General features: G+C 43.9%; 1 protein-coding gene across 4 annotated transcripts in view; it reads right to left on the bottom strand.

Annotated features, from left to right (window-relative positions):
* NRP1 (neuropilin 1) overlaps positions 1-15,094 on the bottom strand; it is a 147,906-nt gene extending 132,812 nt beyond the window's left edge. For all 4 annotated transcript variants that reach the window (XM_070380974.1, XM_070380976.1, XM_005890178.3 and 1 more), the window contains exons 1-3: positions 14,948-15,094; positions 13,835-14,343; positions 10,297-10,471 (exon numbers count right to left, since the gene is read on the bottom strand). In XM_070380974.1, the coding sequence (XP_070237075.1) occupies positions 10,297-10,471; positions 13,835-13,907 (248 nt within the window). In that variant the 5' untranslated portion in view covers positions 13,908-14,343; positions 14,948-15,094. The remainder of the gene's footprint in view (positions 1-10,296; positions 10,472-13,834; positions 14,344-14,947) is intronic.
* Positions 15,095-18,206: the final 3,112 nt, after the last annotated feature.

Genomic DNA, 18,206 nt, shown 5'->3' with positions numbered 1-18,206 from the left:
GCTAAAAAGTTCATTTGAGTAACAGTTTATGGGAAAACCCCAAATGAATGGTTTGGCCAACCCAATGTTTATAAGTTTTCCAAAGGCACACCTGAGCAAATAATGACTTTTTAAAGGCTATGAAAGCTTTTATCTAGTTTGTGACAATGAGCATCTTCCTTGAACTTCCCAGAAACCCACCTAGATTTTTATTTTCACCTTTAATTAAAAAAAAAATTTTATTGGAGTACTGCTGCTAAGTCGCTTCAGTTGTGTCCGACTCTGTGTGACCCCATAGACGGCAGCCCACCAGGCTCCCCCGTCCCTGGGATTCTCCAGGCAAGAACACTGGAGTGAGTTGCCATTTCCTTCTCCAATGCATGAAACTGAAAAGTGAAAGGGAAGTTGCTCAGTCGTGTCTGACTCTTAGCGACCCCATGGACTGCAGCCTACCAGGCTTCTCCGTCCGTGGGATTTTCCAGGCAAGAGTACTGGAGTGGGGTCATTGCCTTCTCCATTACTGGAGTACAGTTGATTTAAAATGTTTTAAGTTTCTGCTGTACAGCAAGGTGATCATTTATACATATATGTATGTCTACGCTTTAAAAAAATTTTTTCCAGTATAGATCAGTACAGAGTATTAAGAAGAGTACCCTGTGCTATATAGTAGGGCCTTATTATCTATTTTATCCATAGTAGTGTAGATTTTTAGAAGACTGCAATTATGACACATTTAACCAGCCAACTCACTGTAAGAACATTCAGAAATTCTTGTTGGCTGAATACACGCTGAGCGTGAGATACCATCTCTATTGTGGAGATGCGCCGTGTTCTTGAAATATTTATAAGTGTCTCCTCCCAAGGATGCAGACTTTATTGTTTACAGTCTGAACTTATTTTAAGGAACAAAACCTGCGGATGCACTTCCCGTTAGAGTAATACCTAGGCTTTATTTAACATATCTCTCTTGTATTCCTAAGATATTTCCACCTACATTATCTCATCCATGCTGTGTTACTGAGTTTGGTAGAGGAAGGAAAGCATTTTGTTTTCTTCAGAAAGAGAAGGAAAAAGATTAGTTGAAGCTGTGTCTAGGTCCACACAGACAATGATGTCGTTCTGTCTTCCTGAGCCATAGTGATTAACACTGTCGAAACCATCATATTAATGGTGGTATAACCAAGCCATTAATAGACTACAACCTGGCCCATAGGACCTGTGTCCTGTCTCACAGATGGGAATGCATGGCAGAGGGCAATTATAACCCATGTCTCTAATTTTCACCAGAACACTTTTTCATAGGGAGCTGCTAACATGGTCCCCTGACAATCAGAAATCCCCAGCTCATGTTAATGAACTAACACACACAAGGTATGATGCTAACACAGCTACAGAAGGAGGTGAGGAGGTGTCCTGCAGGACTGACCCGATATAGCCTAATGGTTACTCAGCAGTGACCCTAGCCAGGGACAAAGAAATTGGCACTGGAATAAAAAGTAAGGAAAATGCAGACTTTTTTCCTTGACGGGAACAAAAGGAAAATTCTAATCAGTGCTAACCCCACCTCCCACTTCCCTTAGCGCAGTGTCAACAACCTTCACTGAAAAATCAAATGATGGGCTACCCCTTGTAGGCGTCACGACACCTGAAAAACAAAATAATCCGGAATCAGACCAAGTCAACCTAGTGTTACCAAGTTGTTCTGGGGTTCCGCATCCTTCATTTTCTTTGAGTCAAGAGTGTGTTCTTTTGTCTTTAAATTTAGTACTTCTAATTTTTTAAAGCTGTCTGGCCAAGACTAAGATTTTGACTACATCTTAGGTTTTACCATTCCATTTCACTGACCAAGGGTATCATACACAATAGCTGACCAGCTCACAGCATCTAGTGGCTGGAGAGTCAGATGGGGAGTTGGAATCGTGACTACACTGACTTGCCTTTGCCTGCTCTGGCTATTCTAAAGAAATATAAGAACTTGAATGGAGAGACATTTAGCATCCTCTTTCAGATGGGACAGGTCAAGCTCTCCATGACATGTCAATCTATCACAGAAGCAACAAGCCATCACCTCCAACCTGGCCGGCTGTTTGTACAAGTATCTGAACAGATAAAAACAAAATACTCTGGAGTGTCTGTTTTTTCTCAAAAAACACTGTTCTGTTTCTCAGAGGAATCCAGTGCCTTGAGCAAACATTCTCTCTTTAACCCTTTCAGTATCACTGCGGCCAACACAAGTATTGAAATCTGACAACAGGGAAGCTTTGGGAAAGCAAAACTTTTCCACTATTCGCCTGAGATGAAGCAAATGAGGGGAGTTTGGAAGAGAACCCAGTCTTCTTCCTCCTGGGCTTGTAAGGATCTGGTATACAGCTGGTATATATATCCTTTGTCCCTCGAACCAACTGTATAAATGGAAACTTTGTGCTGCCTGGTTTCCAGGCTTCAAATAAATGTTATATTTATGTGTGTTTTGTGTTTTCAAATTTCGTCAACCAAAGGACCCAGAATTTAGATATTACCCTTCCCCACTCCACTGTGAATTTTATTGATAAGTTAAGACAAGTTTTGACTCAGTGGAAAGATTGTCAATTGGTTGGAAGTTTCTGTGCACAAGGCTTCACTTAATCTGAACTAAGTGTTTAAAAATTAAGTCCTTCAGAATTAACTGGTTTGTATTTAAACTTTTGGGTGTGTCATGGAAGAAAATGAGAGCTAAGTAAAAAATAATCTAGTAATTTTCATGTGAATTTTCTCATTCTAAAAGTATATCCCAAGTCCCTTTGATCACAAAGATAGAAAGGTATTTGGGGCAGCAGCTGAGCATTTGGGCTCAGTTAATCTAACTTCCCTAAGCGCCAGTAGTATCATCTGCAAAATGGGTATACAAAGATTGAGACAGGGACTTCCCTAGTGGTCAAATAGTTAAGAGTTTACCTTCCAATGGATGGGGTGTGGGTTTGACCCCTGGTAGGGGAGCTAAGATCCCACATGACTCCTAGGCAAAAAACCAAAACAGAAATAATATTGTAACAAATTCAATAAAGACTTTTAAAATGGTACATATCAAAAAAAAAGTCTTAAAAAAAAGATTAAGTGAGATGAAGCCTAGGGTGTTTAGAAAGCTTATGGCAGCCACAGAAGACCCAACAATAAGAACATGATGACTCCTTTGTAAACACTCTACTGATTATTTAAAGGAGAAAAAAACATGTTGCACATAAATATGATACAAGATGTGTACAATACAGACCTGGGCTTGATGAGGAGAAAAACTATTTTAGAAGCAACGGAATGGCCAGAAGCCAGTTTTGTTTTGTTTTGTTTTGTTTTGTTTCTGTCTGTGCTGCTGCAAAATTGAGTAGAATTCTGAATGAAAGCAGTTCATTTCTAAGCTATCTGTAGATACTAAATGATTTCAACCATAAGCCATCATGGTGTGTTTGGCGCTGCTTCACAGCCAGTCTGAGAGCTACCTCGACCGCTTGTCATCCTAACTGACCTGGACACTGGACACAGTTCAATTAACCAGAGAAGAGCAGGGAAATTTTTCTTTGGAGGGGCTATGTTCTGCCAACTTACTGACTCCTACAATCAGGATTGATTACAAACAGCCAATTAAGACGCATTTGGAACCTGATCTGAACACTAATCTTGTCTCTTATTTTTCTTTAGGCTTAATGATCAGCCTTGATGAATCCTACAATGGCCATTAGTTAAGTTCATTTTATAGCCTTCCTCGCAAGCACACACACGCATATGTTTGTGTGTGTGCTTCTGCCGAAGGATGTCAGCATGCATGCAAGTATCAAGTTTTATGCTGGAAGGGAAGGAGCTGAGAATACGCATGCTGGTTGAAGGCATATGTCTCCCTTGGATCGATTCTGAAGTGCCTCCTCCTCAAAGTGAGATCTGGTTGGAAATGCCATGCACATGTTGATTCAATTTGATAAGATTTCAACTAATCTTCTCTTTTAGCTTCTCATAAAGGTTGCTTCTTTCGAATTACAGAAACGCCCTCCCCACCCCCGGACAACCTAGTAATACTAAAAATTCATTATGATCCAATGTGATTGCTCATAGGAAGAAATAATAAAGGAAATTAATTTTATTAAACACGTGGGGTTCTGTTCAAATTAAATCACTGCTAATGGAGAAAGAAATCAAAAGGCAGAAAGTAGATAATTATCTGCCTGTGCAGCAAACAAGGATGCTGCAGGTGGTAGCAACAACCCTGACCTCCACTGTTCTGAGAAGAGTTCATTTTTTACCCATTCAATAGTATTTTAATTGAATTTAGTTTGGTGGTGGTGCCTCTCATATTGCCCATATTGGGAAGTTACTTGAGACCGAAATCAACAATGAAAAGATGAGGGAAAATAAAGCAAAGAAAGATCATTCTGAATTTCCCTTGCATAAAAATCAGGCTCCAGACCAACAGTTTTGTGCTTCTTTGAACATAACCATAGTAAAGCAATAAATATATTTCTATAATTGTCATTAAAAAAATATAAGAAAAATACTTCAGTTGTACTTTCTGATTAGAACAGTACACATTTTTTTTCTATCCCCATTCCAAAGAATATGACTATTTTCAAAGGATGGTACATACAGACTTCAAGACTATTGTTGAGTTTTGTCTGATTTTGAAATTTATAAAAATGGAATTACACAAGTCAGGACAGCAGTTGCCCTTGAGGCCAAAGGTCAGAGACTGACAGTGGACAGAAGGCGACCTCTTACTAAGAAGTTGGAGATGTTTGCTCTGATTCTAAACTGTTTACATGAATATGCTCCCATTGTAAAATTGCATCAAATGTTACTTTGTATATTTTTCTAGATAGAGATTATAATTTAATAGACTTTTATATTTCACAAAGAAAAAAAGAGAAGTACTTTGGCAGAGAATACCCACTGTTTTCCATAAAAATAAGGTCTTTGTTTGATTTGGTCTAAGTGATGCTCAAAAACCCAAGAGTAGGACTAGGGGAAACACCCATGCCTCAGATACAAAAACTCCCTAATCAGGATAAAAAGTACCTTAATGCAATTCTAAAAATGAAAATTAATACAAAAATCTATGCCAAACAAAGCAAATATCAAGCAAAAAATATTACTTAGGGAAACCAAAAATGGAACTTAGAGTTCCCTATAAATGACAAAGTGACCATTGTATAATTACATTTTCAGGAATAATCAGATTTGAGGAACTAAGGGCAGATTAATTTTCCTTCAGTGAGTTTATATTCTATGAAAATAAATGGTGTTTCAAAGTTTATAACAACTTAGGAAATTTTAAAAGTAGTGTCAAAGATACAATGTGTGATTTATTCCAACAAAGCCCCAAACTTGAATATCATCACTATTTAATTAAGTTCTATTGTGTCTAAATTTCATATGAAGTTACTAGAGTAAAATCTTCCTTTGACTGTGTTGAATTAAGAAAAAGACACTGAATTATTGACTACAGAAGAGAGAGACTACAAATCTAAACTGGATATAGAAAAGCTTCTATGGGTAATAATTAGTCTGGTGTCTTGATGCAACCCTACAAAACAGCCCTGACAAATCAGGCAATGAAGTCAGGAACTTGTCACTCAGAAGACCTCACTTCTCGCCCATCACCGCCACTTTTTCAGGCTCTCTTTCTGGAGATTCACATTCATTTTCTTAATGTTTTTAACCCAATGTCTGTGAAATTTTTATTGCTCCCCAGATGACGACATCTGATCTGAATGTAACCACACACCTCTTTGCTCAGCAGTATTTGTCACAAACCATTATAAATTATCATGCTGATAGTTTGCATTGCTGGGAAACCGGAAAAACGCCATAAATTCTAACTACTGTATCAATGACATTCTTGTTTATTATGCAGATATAAAGTTTTATGAGAGTCAAGATGTCCGCTTTACCACTGAAGGAAACCCCAGTGGAGTAAGACCCAACCAGCTCAATGTGAATACTGAACACCATTTTCAGTGCACAATGAACACTGCTTTCTGACAAACACTCAGCAGGTGGCTTTTTCTTTCTTCTCTGCTTTTGGCTCCACTTTGACACTTCACAAGCATGGAGGAGTTTGCTGGTGCAAAAGAGAGAAATCGATTCCTCTTTTTCCCTCAACGTCTTCTCCACTCAGAACATTCTCTAGCCTCCTCTGGTATCAACATTACAGTAAAACTAGGCAGTCTATTTAGCTAGAAATCCCAGCACAAGGTTAGCCCCAAGACAGATGCTCTCTGGCCCCATGGATGGACTGATACCACACCTTGTTCAGTGAAAGAATTCAGGAAGTGCCAATATTTTTGATGCTTATTTGCAATGAAACCTGATTCAGGGGTGGCCTACACATAGATGGTTGATTTTTAAAGCTGCCAAACACAACTTGGACATTTTCCTAAAGGAACTATCCCCCCTTGACATCCACTGTAAAAAAACCTTTTTGCAAAGTTAGCATAAGTTAATTATGTACTGGGCCAGACTTGGCATTCTTCACAAGAAAAGTTGTGTGCATTTCACTGCGTGGTTAAAATTATGAGAGGATATCTTCATTTCACGATAAAGAAAACCAAAAAATAAAAAGCAAAATAAAAATATTTTTCCTACCAGAACTTGTCTATTTAATTATTTATTTATCCCTACGCTCTAAGAAACAACTGACTACTTTGGTCTCCAGGATGTTTTTGCCACAAGCAGATGCATGAAGGAATTGATTTCTTGAGCTTTCCCACTGTGAAAGCTGACTATTCAAATACTGACAGTTTCAAGGGAAATGCAGAGTGTATTATATGCAGATGATCCCACTACTGGATCAGTATATTTAGTTTGCCTAGCTTCCTAAATCTGAATGTTCTAATAATCACCAAGTTCTTAAAGATAGCCTAATAATATAACAACTGCTTCCGAGGGGAGTTTCTAAAGTGAAAGTTCCAGTTTTCAAAGGGCTTTCATGTCCACTACCCTATTTTATCTTACGACATCATGGTACAGCAAGTCCTCCTGACTGGTATTAGATACAGCTGAAACAGGGAGACGTTAAGCATCTCAAATAATACAAACAACTTGTTCTTAACAGACACGATCAGTAGGAGCTTACCAGTTCTCTGAACGCGATGTGTCATCTCAGATACATTTTTGGAAGTTGCTTATTGTAAACAAAAGAATTCCACAGTCCACCCAAACTCTGTCATTTACTATAAATAAAACAAGCCCACAATCCATCAAAACCCCCAAATCTATATTTTTGCACATCCCACATAAACTGAAGTCTATGAATTTCTTCTGACAGGAGTTTCTGGTGCTTTCCATTCCTCTAGAGAATTATAATCCCCTATAGATTTTAAAGCTGTGGACTCTTCTCACAATCTTTACCAAAGGAGAAAAGAATTGTGCCGCATTTGTTGAATTTTCAACTGCAAACTTCAACAATAACTAGGAGTCATGTGGATCCAGGCAGAGAAGATAGTGATGGCAAATGTCCTAAGTTGGTCTTCCTATATCATTTTGGGAATTTCTATTGATAAAATGTCAGGCAGCAACACTTGAAAACAGGGCACAGATATATTCTCCAGGACCATAATCTCCACTGACTACAGCAAGCTAAATATATCAGCCTTCAAGACTGGTCAGGAGATGGCTTCTTCACAGAGAACAAATCCTCACTTACTACAATTAAGAAACCACCTTACTCTGAAGCATTAAAACACAAAACTCACCATCATAATTACAGAAACAGTCTTATTGGCCAGTTTCTTGCTGATATCATTAAAATGGTCCTTTACTCTGAGTTATAGTGATCCCCTTTTCTTATTATCTTTAAAAACAAAACTAACAAAAAAGCTGCCCCCTGCTCCCACCATGCTCGACCTCACACCATGATATGGCAGATAATTATTTAAGGTCTGCTATGTGCCAGATTCCCTGGAGGGGAAGATTCTCCTGGAGGAGAGCATGGCAGTGTTCTTGCCTGGAGAATCCCATGGACAGAGGAGCCTGGTGGGCTATAGTCCATGGGGTCACACAGAGTCAGATATGACTGAAGCGACTTAGCATGCACACATGTGCCAGATGCTTACAAACACTTTCCATACATTAATTCATGCAACTGGCTTCCCCTTCTTCCACACCTGTGCAGTTGGGTGTTGGAGCCAGCTCACACCAACTCATGAGAATCAAATGTGCACATCTTTTTGCAAATCTGTGCATAGTGACACACTGGGTGGTTTGAAATTGGCCGTGTAGAGAAAATTTTCACTACAGAAATTGGTAAATACCATAGATCCAGACTTGACCCATCCCCTCCTCAAATCCAGTTGCTAACATTGACCAGCACACAACTTCGAATAACTACTCTGAATTCTTTATTATATGACACATGTACATGGTCAAGACTCTCAGATCAGAAATCAGCAAACATGAGTTTCCTGGAATCTAATAGCACCTTATTTTGAGGAATAATGCTATTACTTGAGTGTGTTTTACCAGAGTTTCTTAAAAATATCTCCTATAGCAGCTCCTTGTTGTTGCTTACTCACTAAGTCACTTCCGATTCTTTTGAGACACCATAGACTATAGCCCACCAGGTTACTCTGTCTATGGGATTTCCCAGGCCACGAATACTGGAGTGGGTCACCATTTCCTTCTCCAGGGGATCATCCCAACCCAGGGATCAAACTCAAGTCTCCTGTATTGGCAGATGGATTCTTTAACACTGAACCACCAGGGAAGCCCCCTCTAGCAGTTTAAGTATTGTCAAGATGCAAAAACATAACACAAAACAAAATAAATGAAATGGAAAATAAATCTTCAGGTTGTCTCGCAATAGACATTGTAAAAACCACCATACAGAATATTGGCTTAAAAAAAGGAGAGAGAATGAATTTCCCATTTCCAAGAAGTTACTGGAACACTTTATTAATGGCAGCTTTCACACAAGATTAAAAAGTCAATATAATGCCCTGAAGCACTTCTGAATCACAGAACAAAGATTAAATCGAAATTGGCATAATTTTACTGTAGTGTCTGCTGATTATTTGGAAATTGATCAACAGCACATGAATGTATGCTAATTCTCCAGGCACCAGATGTTGAATTAACCAGATGATGTCATTTCCCTGGCCATGAAAAACTAGTTTACCCCCAGAATCCAACAGGTTCTGGAGGACTTCCGACAGGTGGGAACATTTTCATACTATTCTGTTCTTCTCTACAAGGGTTATTATGTGTTTGTAAAGAAAATATTTTAAATAATGAATCTGCCTGCATAATAATGTTATCCAATGGAAATAGTAGCCTACACTGTATATAGTTATATCAAACAGACTGATTTTAAAACTTGGGAAAACCTATCAGTCCTTGAGAAACACTTTAGAAGTGAGATTAAAATGTCTAAACGTCATTAGAGGTTGATATTCAGGCTCAGGTCTCTGGAGAATACACAGCATGGTAGAACCGGATGAGGTGGACATGACAGAGCCAGGTGGTCTGCTGGATGTCCAGTGAGGAAAGCAAATTTGGACCCGCGTGAACTGCTGCCTGCATTGTTAAAACATACCTTCCAACTGTGGAAAGCAAAACTTACGCACAATTCTTTCATACAAAGTGATGATTTATAATTTATTCTGTTTCTCTACTGATAATGTTTTTATAGTAATGAAACCTGGCAAAAATTGATTATTAGTAACTTAACCATTGAAAGAGATAGGAAGGCTAAAGCACATGAACAAACATCATATTATTGTGAATTAACAATTTTTTAGCATTTTTCATAAGAGACTTGTGATCATTAATCTACTATAAAAGTCCTTCATTAGACTTACTCTGTATGCCATGTTTTTTTTTTCCCCACTGACAATTTGCTTTGGTGATGTCAAACTCAGTAAGATAAACACAGTTCTTCAATCACAAAATATGCCCCAGATTTGTTCAAAAAAACCCCAACCTCACTGTCTGCCAATGCACTGCATGTTAGAGACTCACAATATTTAATAAAAAGCAAGAGGTTGGGTTTCTAATTCTTCGCCTTTCCAGGAAAAAAAGAAACCTAAATACACTTTTCTTAACACAAGTTCCCCAACCAAAAGTGCTAACAAGAAAAAGACTATGAGAGATTACACATTTAAATATAATCTCCCTGGTTTAGGGAACTCAGAAATCACTTAACATAATTTAATTTCCATACCATTGACACACGATCTGGCCTAGATCGGAATTCCTCCTGGATCCATTTACGTCTTAGACGGTTCAGACTCCCCCCACCCATAACACCCGCGCCCACTAGATGGTGCTGTGGTGCCCTGTTCAAACATTTTCACTTACTTGCAGTCTCTGTCTTCCAAATCGAAGTGAGGGTTGAAGTTAATCATGATTCTCTGGTATGGGTCCGGAGCCTGAATCAGCCATTCACATTTTTCACTTGGGTGATAAGAGTGAGGATAACCAGGAGATGTAAGGTACCCGGGGCTTTCAATTTTTATAGTATCGCCACACTTATCTGCAATAAAATTAACATTTTAGTACTAGATGGTTCCCTGTACAACCAGTTAGGTATTCTACTTTTACGTATCAATGGCAGGTTATTAAACATTCCATAAGTTTTTAAGGGGAGCTCCAAGAGGTGCCTGCAGGTCCTTCAGGTGGCGCTGATAGCAACACGCCTCCAAAGAAGGCTCTTTGATCTCAGGAAGTTGGTTCAGGAGGACTTAGAGCTGAAAGGGCTCCATCCCCACCTCCCACAAAGTTCCCTCCCAAGAAAAAGGTCTTCCAGCATTAAAAACATTAAGTCCTCAATAGATGTTAACATGGTCCCCAGGGAGCTTCTGCTAGACTTAATTATACCCCCAGAAGTGTAATCACATTAAGTAGCAAGTTCTAAGTGAAGGCGACTAAAAGATGCCATTCGACCCCTTGTGTTGCTGTTTGATGATAAGCCTGGTCTGTGTCATTGATCAGTGGGGATTGTCATCCAGGACTTCAACTGGCTTAAAGCCAAACCCTTTTTGTTGTTGTCTTATCTGCCTGTAAATCTAAGTGATTTTGAGTTATCTCTGGTCTTTGAGATCCAGAGCATCAGGGAACAAAGTAGATGTGGTGAAGCAGAAATAATTCAGCTCTACTGCTCCGAGGAAAGTTGCTCAGTTTTGGAGACCAGATCAAAGTAACTGGCAGAAAGAAAAATAAATAGCTACACAGATTAATTCTAATTACCTACATGTTGGAAAAAACTCGCCCACATGGAGGTCTGGGTATCACAGATGGTGAGTTACACCCTCACATTTTAGAAAAGGTGAGCTAACTACTTTTGACCTTCCTTTCAAAAAAAAAAAAAAAACCCCAAACCTGAAGTGATTCACTGAGAGCCAAAGAAACCAGTCTTTGGGCAGCTTTATTGTTCAGTACGGACCCTCACTGTCACTTTTTATGATGGATTTCATATTAGAGAGTCTCAGCCTGAAAGGCTGCCACATTTATTGATGCTTAATTTTGAGCAATAAAAATTCGGTGCATAAGCTATATTAAGAGGAACAGGTATGAAAGCAGTGAAACATATAAGCCTATCAATCACAAATTTTCAGTAATGGTATATATAGATTTTAATATTGCATCTAATAGATTCCCTGTGGAAAAAGAATGGCATTCTTTGCTCTCAGCATGAATTTATAAATCTACAGAATTTTATTACAGGAAAACCAGGTCAAATGGAAATGAAAGATGAAGTGCACATCAAAAATGCATAAAGCTACATGCATTACAGAAATCATTTCCCATAAATTAAAAGAGAAGACAATATAAATTACTTTGTTTTTCTCAGTTGCTAGATGTTTCTGACTTTGTTTCTTAGACTGTTGGGGGTGGGGATAGCCTTATAAGGGTTTCCTTTGCCTTAGCTTTTAGAAGCTTAAGGTTTGCCAAGAAGAAATCGTGTTGTAACTGGAGTTCAGAATCTCAGCTAATGATCATACTGGACTCTGTTATGTTATTCTGCAGAGGCTCTTGCATTATTTTAAATGTGCAGAAAACTTGGAAAGCAACCCCATCTCATTAAGTCTCCTCCAGCTCTGTACAAACATCATGGCAGTGTCTGGCATCTGTTAAGGAGTGAAATAAAACAGCACTGCTTGTAGCCACTCGACAGAGTCACTTCAGAAGACATTTAGGTGGACTCAGTACCACACCAGAGCTCTTTAATCTGTGACTTCTGAGAAAGTGACAGTGTAATAAGATAATGTGGACTCCTAGACTCCCTGGCTCTGTTAAATCTCTCTAACACTTGATTAAGAACGAGCAGTTTCTAATGATTCTGGACCATTAGTCCTAAATAAGGTTAATGAATTAATTTAGCAGACACTGGTACTCCAAGGAGGTGGACATGGCTGGGAAAGGTCTGCTGAGCTAGAGGCATTAACTGGCTTTGGTCACTGTTAAGTATAGCAACATAGGTTTAACCAGTCAAGTCACTGACTGCAGCTTAGGGTCTCAGCATTCCCCAGATTTCTGCTAAGAAAATTGGGAAGTATGTATATCTCTCATGTATGTATATACACACACACATGCACACACACACACACAGACATACATATGGAGTTCACAGCCTAAAGTCTGAAAGCTATTGGCATTGGATTTCAAATCCATCCTATGAACACCCGCCACCGTGGAAGCAGATGTTGGGTTACTGTAATTTCTAAAGTCTAACCACTGGAGCTCTTTCAACTGGAGGTGAGTGTTATTTCATTCTCTGCCAGACTAGAGAAGGATGCCATCGTCTGAGGTTCATTAATAAATTGAACTCTACATTCACAATTGTGTGTGTTTTGCTTCCAAGCATATCTTTTAGAACACTGCTTGGTAGCTGCTCGGGAAATCTATTGCTTCAATCACGAAACCTCTAAAAAGCATATTAGAGAGATTAACGCCCATCATAAAGATGTGATTTAAATTCCTCTCGGTATGAACTCCTCCACTTGTGGTCTCTTATTAAAACAATATACCACCGGTAAGTAGCGGATGGGCTCTCGTTCTAATTACTCTGATTGAAATCTAAGCCAGGCTAAAGTAAATATTTGATAATTAGTTAATAATAATTGCTGAAGACTTACTGTAAAGATAATGTCACCCGCCCCCTTGCTTCCACCTACTTTACAGTGTAAGTCGAACATGCCTACAACCAGATCCCATTTTAAAACACACTATTTACGTTACAGGATACTGCTTCTAACCCAGCACGGTCTTCCATTTACTTAACACTGAGAGGTTTTAAAAGCTAAGTGGAAGCTGCAACTAGGTTAGGGGATTTTCACATATCCTGGTGCCTTACAGCGTGTGTATCAGATTCCTTTATTGACGCGATATAACTTTCATTCATACTCCAGACGGAGCAGGGCTGGTTTGGAAAAGCGGAGGAGGGACTAACACCCACCCGCAAACCGCTATCTCCTGCGGGCACCCACCACAGGAATCAGTTCGGGGGAGCTGTCGGAGAACCAGGAAGTGCTCCCGGTAAAGTGTTCATTAACTTTCAACAGCCATCATATTTTTGAAAGGGAGTCTCCTCTAATTGCCTTGGGGAGGAAACATTATTAAGATAATTGGTGCGCTGATCTGGGAAGGTAGGGCGCTCTGCCTTGTAGCAGAGGTGGGAAATACCCCATGGCCAAACAACCAACTTCAGGAGGGAGTCAGAGGACGTGAAATCTCCCTGCCCTACCTACAACGACTGATCTTACTTCTTTATTTCTCCGTCTGGCTAAAAGTTTCCTTCACCGGGAGGCGGCTCTCCCCGGTAGGTCCCGGCAGCTGGGCGCGGGCAGCCGGGAACCGGGTTCACCCCCGCGGCCGCGCGCCTCCGCCTGTCACTTACCGTTGCGAAAAGCGCCGGCCGCGCCGAGGACCAGGGCTAACGCGGCGCACAGGAGCTGCAGCCCCTTCTCCATCCTCCCTTCGCCGGGTCTCCGGGGCGAACGCGGGAGAACCGAACGTGCGGGGAAAACAGAGCACCGGGGCGATCTCCACGATCCGGAGCGCTTTCACTCCTCCCGGAGCTGTAAAATCCTCAGACCGTTTTGGAGAAAGAAAAGCGGCGAGGCAATGCCTTGATCCGAGAGAAACGCTCCTCTTTTTGTGTCTCAAGTCGCCTGCATCCTGTCATTTAGCTCCGGTTTCCTCTCTCTTTTCCCACACTTGTTCCTCTTCCAGGAGCCGCTGCCCGGGCCATGTCAAAAAAAAAAAAAAAAAAAGGTGGGGGTGTGGGAGGGGGAGGAGGGACGTAGAGACACACCAACGCCAATTTCCAGAAAGAAAAAAAAAAATTCGGCTTGATTCTGGACGCGTTGGAGCCGGGGAGCTGGCGCCCAAGGGAGGTCGGGGTGTCTGCGCGAAGAAGAGGAGCAAGCAATGAAAAGATGAGCGGGAGACGGAGGAGTTTCACCAACTGCACCCCCGCCTCCCCCACCGCCTCCTCCCCTCCCCTTCTGGAGCCCTTCCCTCGCTTCCCCCCGCCCCTCTCCCCGCACAGGCTCGCCGGCGACTGCCTGACAGAGACGGGGAGGAACAAGTTTCTCTCCCTGAACGTTCCCCGTCCGTCTGTCCGTCTCTCCCACAGGCCCTGCTGGGATCTTCCCCGGCAGGGAGGCGCCGAGACTCCGTGCCCAGGGCCGGGTGGCGGATGTGTTTGGGGGGGAACCGGTCGTCGAGGTCGGTGGCAGCGCCAGGGTCGGGCTAGCCCACCTCGGCATGCTCGCTCGGGCCCCCGGGGGAGAGCGGGGCAGTTCCGCTAGGATTTTGGGGGGTCGGCTGCCGGAGACAGGCAGCGCGCCCGGGAGGTGGCGGCTGCTTCTCCCAACTCCGAAACCCCCGGGAGGAGCCCAAGGCGTGACCTAGGGTCGTGACCTGGGGCAGGAGCAGCAGGGCGCCCCTGGACGTTGCGGGTCAGGCCCGAAGGGGCCGAGGAAAGGGGCTGGGGTTGGGGACGCACCCCGGAGCCGGGCGAGGGTCGGCAGTGTCGCTGCCACGTAGAGCCGAGTCAGTAGACTCACGCGGACTATGCTGTGCTGCAGCCCCGCCCGGCCTCCCTGCCCCGTATCGGGGCGCGCGGCTGGGCGCCTGGCGAGCCCGGGTGTGCGCCGGGCGCCGCGGGCTCCATTGTTGCCGAAGATCTGGTGTCCTCTCCTCCCGGCCAGAGGGGACGCCGGAGGGTGGAAGGTGGTGAGCCTTCCAGCTAGGGGGCAGTCGTCGCCCGACCCCGCCCAGCCACCTCATTCGGAGCCCAGGTGCTCGGGGTTTGGAAATGAGGGGTCCAGCGGTCGGGGCTCCTGTGCATCACTGGGGAGCAGGAACAGTGGCGGGGGCGGGGTGTTGCTCTTGGCCGGGCTCTCACGGTGCCCGCTCCGGCTACAGGCCGTTGTCACGCCGGCCCACCCCCGCCTCCCACGGCAGCGCGTCCTCAGTGGGCTCTGGATGCCCCCCAGTTCGGTCCCCGAAGGGTTTTCCGGGAACTGGTGCAGAAAGCCTCTGCAGATAGGAATAGCAAGGACATTTCAGGGAACAAACAGGTTTTGGCTGCGAATCCGGCCCTTGAGAAGGTAAATGCCCAGGGCCCCCTCCGAAGGAGTTCGTGGGGAAGGTGAAAAGGTCAGCCGCCTTCTGGGAACGGCGTTTCTGCACACACCCGAAAGCAGAGCCTTATTCCTACCTGGCGCAAAGAGCTGGCAAAAGAGATTTAGGAATGTTGGCAGGAAGACTCTGGTCAAAGGTTTTGGCGGAAGAACTAGGGGCGGGACGCGAGAGAGGCGGCCCAGCGCGCGCGGGCCCGGGCTAGGGCTCCGCTCTAGCGGGTGGCGGCTGGGCGCGGTGACGCGCCCCGGCTGGGGTACAGATGATCCCCGCGCGCGGTGCAAAGCTGCACCTCGGGCTTGCGGGCCAGCGCCTGGGGAGTCCCCGCCTCCAAGCTGGAGACCGGCCTCCTGGGCGCACGAGTCGTCATCCCCCCCGCCCCCAACCTTCCCCGCCGCCCGGGCCCGAGCGCTTCTTCGCCCTAGCTGGTTTCCTACTTCCCCGCTATCCCACCCCGGACTCTGGGTGGGAAGGTGGCACTGTAAGGCCGAGAGTTAAACGCCTGGGCGGGGCGGAAGAGACAGCGGCGGGGTGAGACCGGGCGCCAGGCGCGCCCGCGCAGACCCCTGGGAGCCATCGCCGCGGAGAGAAGCCCGGGCGCTTTGGCTACCGCGGGCGCGCGACGCCTCCTCCCCGCTTTCCTCTCAGTCCCAGGCGCACCCCCGGCAGTAGCAATCCTCGGCTGCTCGGGGCGAGCGGCATCGTCAGATTTGGGGTAACCCCGGGCGACCTCAGCCCGAGGTTCGGAGGGAGAGGCGCCTCTCCGAAACTGGCAGGTTGACAGAGAAGTGGAACCGCGCGGCGCAGCGCCGGGGCGTCCCGGAGTCACGGCTGCCCGCCTCCTTCCTAGTGGGACCCGCGCGGCCCCGCGCGCTCCCGGGACCGGGTTGACCCGTCTGTGCCTCCGCGGGGTGAGCGAGGGGGCACTCGCGGAGACTTGAACCGTGTTGTTTTTAGAAAACTGCCGCCAATCTCTCTTCCCTTTTCCCTGCTGAGTGTGCATTTCCCAGTCTGAACCCACCAAGCTAACAAAGCCACCAGATCCTGCGCTCCAAGAGGCACTGCTCTTGCCCCGCCACCTCGCCCCCTTCCTCCCATCCGCCTTTCCCGGGGAAGGGTCGGCACGCAGAAAACGCCTTTCTTGCTCTCCAGCTGAGCATTTTGCCAGCCTTTCTCCAACCAACTAAGACACGCAGTAGGTACTCTGGGGGAAATATCATATTTAAGTTCTGCCTCTGATTTTTCTGATCTCAGCTGATCTGAGACTTTTCTCTAACTCCGGAGTTTCCACATGCAGTTCTGGGTAATGGGAGCCCTACCGTACTGAATGATAACTGGCTGCTAGTGGGCAGGTACGGAGCAAATTGTCCTTGCTAACAACCTCTTTCCTCAGCTGGTGGAGTCCACTAAGTGTCAAAGAGGGTCAGTTTTAGATTTCTGCTGTTCCCTCTGCAAGGAGACAGACCGACCTTTACGTGAGGTAAGTGATAGACAGGAAGAATTTGGCAGTATTCCTAGGCTGATTTCTATTTTGTCTCGCGAGCACACATCACTCTTTCAGACATCGCAAGTCCTCAGACTATGTAGGATCCGATTCGACTGAAGGGAAGATCCACCACCACACTCCCTGAGTGCAAGGCAGAGGCCCTGGATGGACAACACCCAGCTTCAGGAACTCCCATGAAGGGGTTACTGCAGGAAGAAAGCCCTTCACTTCTGCCTCCTAAGCCAGACTGGAACAGAGGTCCATCATTTAAGGATAGACTGGGTGGTAAATGTATGGTTTCTTTCATCAAGTGCTCATCAATTTGTCGTAAGTAGGTGAGATCCATTGCTCCCAGAAGGCCATTTGAGCTACTAATGTCCTCAAAGTATTTTAGGTTGGTGCAAATGCAGATTGGTATTTCAGAACTGCATCACATCTAGTTGCTGCAGGAGGGCATGGCAACCCACTTCAGTATTCTTGCTTGGAGAACCCCATTGACAGAGGAGCCTGGAGGGCTACAGTCCATAGGGTCGGACATGCCTGAAGGTACTTAGTACACAGGTACACAAAGTCTAGTCAAGTTTTTTAAAGCATACACATCAGCTTATTTCAGAAAAGCAACCACAAAACATAGTTTTAGTAGGAGCTAACCTACATTTGAAATGTAAGAATGAAAGACATGAAATAGAAAAGCTTAAAAATTGAAATTTAGATTAAGTGCCCACTATTTAAAATAATTACATTAAAAATGGCACGGTTGTTAAATGACTGTCATTCAAGGGATGCCCTTTTGGACCTCATGTAGAGCTGTCTGCATTTGGATTAACAGAGGAAAGAAGAAAATAAACTAATGAACTTTTCCCTTCTGATCCTTCATTTTGGGCCTTTTAAAAACCTTGAAAATGCTTCAAATATTGGAGAAAAGACTACTATCAAAGTTTTAAAACAAAGTTACAATATAAAGTATCTGTAATACAGTGTGTACAAATGCAGGAAGACAATGCTAAAGTTTGAATCATGTGAGTAGATTCAAAGCATTTGTTGGTGTCAGATATTAGGGCAGAATTTGAAAACTATTTTTTGTTTGAAAAGATAATCTTAGATTATTCTGCCTTCACTGATTACTTTTCATTAT

Source organism: Bos mutus, chromosome 13, assembly GCF_027580195.1.
Source record: "Bos mutus isolate GX-2022 chromosome 13, NWIPB_WYAK_1.1, whole genome shotgun sequence".
Lineage (NCBI taxonomy): Eukaryota > Metazoa > Chordata > Mammalia > Artiodactyla > Bovidae > Bos > Bos mutus.
The sequence above is the reverse complement of the archived record's forward strand: the minus strand, read 5'-3'. Positions and strand labels throughout refer to the sequence as shown.